Source organism: Arachis stenosperma, chromosome 10, assembly GCF_014773155.1.
Source record: "Arachis stenosperma cultivar V10309 chromosome 10, arast.V10309.gnm1.PFL2, whole genome shotgun sequence".
Taxonomy (NCBI): domain Eukaryota; kingdom Viridiplantae; phylum Streptophyta; class Magnoliopsida; order Fabales; family Fabaceae; genus Arachis; species Arachis stenosperma.
In genome coordinates, this window is record NC_080386.1 from 129,690,904 (window position 1) to 129,697,214 (window position 6,311).

A 6,311-nucleotide genomic window follows, 5' to 3' on the forward strand; every position below is an offset into this window, starting at 1 on the left:
GGCGCCACTAGAAGGCACTTCTAGTGCAAACTTCGCCAAAGGAAAGAAGCCCATGAACGAAGAAAAACCTCTATTGTCTCTTCCTTCTCGCTCCTCATTTCGTCCTCAGGGACATTCTGCATTGTCTAGTTGCCCTTCAAAAGATAACCAAAAACCTTTTCTTAACTTTGTAAAAGAACCTGCAAATCCTGACCCTATAGGTTTCAAATCCCATTTCAATAACCTTCCACATTCTCACTATGACGTACTTCATTTTTCTTCAAGCATGAACTTTGAATCTCATAGAGAAATTGTTTCAAAAAGATATATGTGTTCTTCATATGTGGCTGATTTGAAGGCTTTAGCCAAAGGAATGGACTTTGTTGAAAATATTGTCTATTTGGACTGAAATAAATTGTTTGAAATTAGAAAACCTATTTATCCTAATTTGGTTAAATAATTCTATACTAATATATACTATCATGAGGAATCTATTCACTCGTATGTAAAAGGCCAAGAAATTCATTTAAATAAAGAATCCATTGATGAAGTCCTTGATTATTATGATGTTGGCATCAATGCCTACATCTCTAGAAAGTGGGATAATGATCTGGGCATTTCACATAAGGATGTGTTGGCAAACATATGTGAAAATATTTCTCTCATGGATGGTGTCACCCCCAACCATCGAGCCCTAGGTCCTGTCAAAATCCAACTACACCGTATTATTACCCACATTCTCTTGCCTCAAAGTGGTTTTTATCAGCAAGTGACTTGATGAGTCCATATTTGATGGTAAATTTTACTTTGAATTGAGTGAATTTCATCAAATAAACTCACATTTATCCACTTAAATAGCATACTTTGTGACTTCTCTCTAAATTTCACCTAAATGTGAAAACATGCTTTTTTGTGCCTTAATTGATCAATTTAATTCCACTTTTATTCCATTCGATGCCTTGATATTTTTATTGAGTGATTTCAGGTCAAATAGGCAGGAATGGCTTGGTAGAAGTGGAAGAAAAGCATGCAAAATGAAAGAACACAAGAAGAAACAAAGGAGAAGAGCACACTAATTTGTGCGTACGCACAAGTCTTGACGTGTGATTCACTTAAAAATTCATGTGGCTCACGAATTTGGGGGCCCTTTTGCCCAATTTTGGAAGATCTAAAGCTGAAATTGAAGGGGTATCAAGGGGCAACATACCATAACATACATACACCATAATAGATAGTTTTAGGAAGTTTTAGTTTAGTTTTTCTTAGGATTTTCTCTCAATTCTCTTAGGGTTTAATTAGGGTTTATATTAGAAGTTTACTTTTTCCATTTTGATCTTGGATTCTAGCTTGCCTCCATTGTAAGTAATACTCAATTTTCTCTTTAATTATATTACTTTTGTTACACTTTCTTATAGTTAAAATTACACTTTTAATATATATATACCTTTTGAATCTTTAAGTTCTTGTTGATGAAATTGATGTTTATTGGTTATTACATGTTTGTTTGAGTTACCATTGTTGATTTTATTTATTGATTGGTTATAGTTTCATGTATTTTTACAATTTCACTATATTTTGTTATTATATCCACCAAGTGTTTGTGAAAATGTCAATTTTGAATATGGAGTAGATTTCCACTCCTTGGCTTGGAAAATGGATACATAGGATACTAGAGTCATAATGTCCAACATTTAGTGGTGATTTTGGGTTGTTAGTTGCTCTTGTTTCCATTAACGTTAGCTTTTTACTAAGTTAATTAGTAAGTTAGCTAGGATTTGTTAATTAAGGACAATTATGCTCACTTGATTTACTCTCGATGTTAAGGATTGACTAAGTGAGATTAACTCATTGTAATGCCATAGTTGTGGTTATGACAAGGAAATGATTCCTTAATCCCCAACCCCAAGCCAAGGTCCTGTTTATGCATTGAACCACATTTTCACTAGTTTTGATCTTGTTTTCTCCTATTTAGCATTAAATTGTTCTTTGATTCATTATTATTAGTTCATTATTTGCGCTATTATTGCTTAGTTACTATTATTCACTTTCTTGCTTGTTATTATTGGTTCCTATTAATTTATTGTTTGAGCTATTGACCCTTTAATTCCTTTAATTCCTGTTCTATCCTTGGAAAGCCCCACTTTCACAACCAAACTTGTGTGCTCGTAATTGCTAGTTCCATGAGAAGACAACCTGGGAAGTAAAACTCCCAGCTATTTGAATCGAATTGTGACACTCTTTACTTTAAACTTTGAACGGAAGTCACTTTGTCAGTTGGGGCTATACGTGCAATACGATTTTTATTCCTAAGAAATTCCTAACCGACGATACGGCTCCCGTCAAGTTTTTGGCACCGTTGCCGAGGAACTTATGCAATTGAGTGCCATTTTTTTTGTTATTGTGAATATGTGAATAGTGTGAATATTTGCTTTTTGTTTGTCACTTGACACTAATTGGTAGCTAGTTCCCTTGTTTTGGTAAGTTTTTGGTGGTTGTTAATTGTTAGCTTGCTTTTTGGTTACTTCCTTTCTCTTGTTTGGTTTTGATAATTGCATGATTTCTATGATTTCCCAGTTGAATAACACGGTCACTTCCAGACCGAGCTTGGCCCCTTTTGATCCTGAGATAGAAAGGACTTTAACTTATCTTAGGCAAACTCGGTGCCGGTTAGCATTTGTGCATAGTGAATCGGATTCTCTTAAAGAGCAACCCGATTCACCATCACTTTCTAACTGTGATTCTCATTCTCCATTTAATGAGAGAACCTTGTATTCTTCTGTTGGAAGTACTGAAATCCCTGTGAGTGAATTAGGTGATGAGAACATGGTGGCACCACCTCGGAGAGTCACTCTTAAGGAAGCGGGAGCTCCGGACATCACCTTGCAACCATTATAAGTTCGTTACCCAGATCTATATGCTAACTTTGAACTTAAGACGGGGTTGATCAACTTGCTTCCAAAATATCATGGTTTACCGGGTGATGATCCTCTCAAGCACTTGAAAGACTTTCAAGTTGTATGCTCGATTTCTAGGAGACATGGCTCGGATGAGATAGCTGTGATGGTCTTTGCTTTTTCTTTCTCTCTAGAGGAAAAAGCAAAGGAGTGGTTCTACACCCAACTGGATGAGGTAATAACTAATTGAGAATTGTTAAGAAAAGAATTCCTTGAAAAATTCTTTCCACCTCAAAAGATGAATCGTTTGAGGAAAAAAATTTCATGCATTATGCAAAGAGATGGAGAGACACTTTAGGAGTATTGTAAAAGATTTAAGAAGTTATTGGAGTCTTGTCCTTACCACCACATAGATGATTTAGTGCACATTAGCTACTTTTGTCAGGGTTTAATCCCTCAAGATAAGCTTCTTATTGATGCCTCAAGTGGAGGATCTCTCATAAAGCACAAGACTGCAGAAGAAGCATGGGAAGTCATTACGGATTTGGCATATTCAACTCAACATTTAAGGGCAAGAAACACCCAACCAAAGTCTTTAAGTGAAGTTTCTCCCTCCAGTGATGCTATCTTGACCAAGACACTCAGTGAAATGACCGTTTTGTTTAGACAAATCTCCCAAAGTCAACAAATTCCACCAATGTTACTTGCTTAACCTCAACCTCCTAGGATTGAAGGACCTCCTAGACCTTGTGATATTTGTGCTTGCAATAGCCACTACACCAATGAGTGTCCCCAAATTCAAGAAGATAACACATTGGCGGTGGCAAATCCTTATCCACAAAGGTCCAATTTCAATCAAAGCAATCAATGGTCATACCAATATGGAGGCAACCAAGGTTAAGGGTGGAGAGACAACTCCAATCAAAGATGGTAATAACCTTCTCAAAATCACCCTTTCCAACCTCAACAAGCTTATTATTATCAACCATCCCAAAGCCAACAAGCCTACCATCAACCACCTCAACCCCACCATCAATCATACCAACCACAAAGCCTACCTAACTCACAATCAAACCAACAATCACACCCCTAAATAACATATCAATTTCCACCTCAATTAAGATATCAACCACCACACACTAGACTTATCTTTCACCAAAATAGCCAATTCTCTTCTTCAAACCAATCCCATATGAATGATACACTTTAAACTTTCATCCAAGAGCAATGAGAGTTCCACAAGAAACAAGAAACCTATATGTCAACTATTGCTAAAGCCTTGTCCTGTTTGACTCTACCTCCTTCCAACAATCACAACACCTCTTAACCATCTACCTCTAGTGACCTACCCTCTCAACCTCAACCAAACTCCAAGAAAAGCATTAATGTAATCACCCTAAGGAGTGGTACAATGTTGGAGAAGGTTGGTCCTAAGCCTATACTTGTGAGGGAGGAGGTACAAAATGAAGAAGTTAAGGAGGAGGTGGAGTTGGGTGAAGATGAGACGAAAGATATTGCAAGAGGAGAAGAGGATTTATTGAAGTCCAAGGAACCGAAGAGGAAAAATCCCCTAGAGGAGCCCACACCAATACCTTTTCCATCGGTGGTCAAGAAAGCTAAGAAGCATGAGGAACTTGATTCTAAGGTGGTACAAATTTTTAAGAATGTGGAGGTCACTGTTTCCCTTTTTCAAGCCATCCAACAAATTCCGAAATATGCCAAATTTCTCAAGGATATTTGTACTCACAAAGAGAAAATTGCCGAGCTAGGGAAGAGTCTGGTGAGCAATTCTATCTCTTTTCTCATTCCAAAAAAGTATAGTGATCCCGGTCCTTGTTTGGTAACTTGTGTGATTGGGATAATGAAATTCATGGATTGTATGTGTGACTTGGGAGCATGTGTGAGTATTATGCCACTTTTCATTTATGAAAAGTTGAACTTTGCACCATTGAGGCAGTTCGGAGCTAGATTCGTGTTGGCGGATAAGAGCATAGTGTCGGTTGTGGGTATTGCAGAAAATGTGTTGGTGAACATTCAAGAATTGTTATTTCCAGTGGACTTCCATATTTTGGAAATACCTCCAATTGACTCGGATAGGCCATCTTACATCTTACTTGAAAGACTGCTCTTGAAGACATCCCGGTTCAAGTTAGATGCATTTTTGGGAGCTTATTCGTTTGAAGCCAAAGAAAAAGTGGTGAAGCTTACATTGGAAGGAACCATGAAACAACCACATGAGGTATATTCTATTTTTGGTTGTGATCTTATTGAAGAGAAGGTGATCGAGGCTCATTCCAGAAAAGATGCGGAAGTGATTGTCAATAAGAGCTTGAACATTAAAGGATTGAGCAAAGAAGATGAAGAAGCTCAACCATTGCCTACCAATAAAAAAGACAAGGAGCATATCTCCCCATTGAAGGAGGAAAAAGCTAAGCATACCAAGGAGTTGGAGATTTTCCTCCTTGGAGATGGCCCAAGAGTGGATCATTGAAATCATGCTCGTCCAACTTGAGAACGTTAAACCAAAGTGCTAGGTGGGAGACACCCCACCATGGTAACATCTTTCTAACTTCTCTTTGCTTGTACTTTTTGTTCATTGAATTTTTCTTCTCTTAGCTAGCTTAGGTTTAGTTTGATTTTAAGCTTAGTTTGATTGAATTTTAGTTTTATGTTTTGGAATTCAAAAATTATGTTGGATGTCTTGTTTGATGGCCTTAGAGCCTTTAAAATTTTGTGAAAACAGAGTTTTGTGCGTACACACACATACCCCAATTCCATTGATCTTCGCGTTATGCATATACGGTTGTGTACGCGACCCCCTCTGCAGCCTCCCTGCCACGTCTGTGCACACGGACATATGACCTTTTTCCCATAAAAAAAACTCCTCAATGCCCTGCCGGGTGCATGGGCACACCCTGTGTTTTCCCCCTAGCTTGCATACGGACGGACCTGTGTGCGTACGCACACGCATTAAATTAGGCATGAATTCGAGAAAAAAAAACCTATCGTGCCATATACCGCCTTACCCTTCTTCTTTCTTCTTCAACCCTTATCACCAAATCCACACCACCATTCACCACCCCTTTCAACTATATCTGATCGGCGACCCCACTGCTGCTGGCGATCACTGGACCACCGTCGCTCTCTCTCTCTCTCTCTCTCTCTCTCTCTCTCTCTCTCTCTCTCTCCGTTTTCTCTCACCTTCAAGCTCTGCTCCTAGCCTCAACAACTAAATTTGCTTTGCTCTTTTCCGGCAAAGCCCATCTCGCCGTGACTCTGGCAGTGGCAGTATCCAAGTGCCACTTCATCTCTTAATTATTGAGGTTCTTATTCTTGTTCAGTTTTTTTTTTCTTAGTTTAAGTTGCATCTTAGTATTTGATTTTAGTAAGTATATTAGGTTTAGATTGGTTGATTGTACGTTACTTGAATTGCGAGTG

At 38.2% G+C, this 6,311-nt stretch overlaps 1 protein-coding gene across 1 annotated transcript; it reads left to right on the top strand.

The window, feature by feature from the left end:
• Window positions 1-4,284: 4,284 nt before the first annotated feature.
• Window positions 4,285-5,364, top strand: LOC130957728 (uncharacterized). Its single transcript, XM_057884572.1, has one exon. It carries the CDS (start codon window positions 4,285-4,287, stop codon window positions 5,362-5,364), a length of 1,080 nt encoding a protein of 359 aa, XP_057740555.1.
• Window positions 5,365-6,311: the final 947 nt, after the last annotated feature.

Bases quoted from the DNA above. Each gene is read 5' to 3' on its own strand.
- LOC130957728 (XM_057884572.1), top strand. From the start codon at position 4,285: ATGTTGGAGAAGGTTGGTCCTAAGCCTATACTTGTGAGGGAGGAGGTA.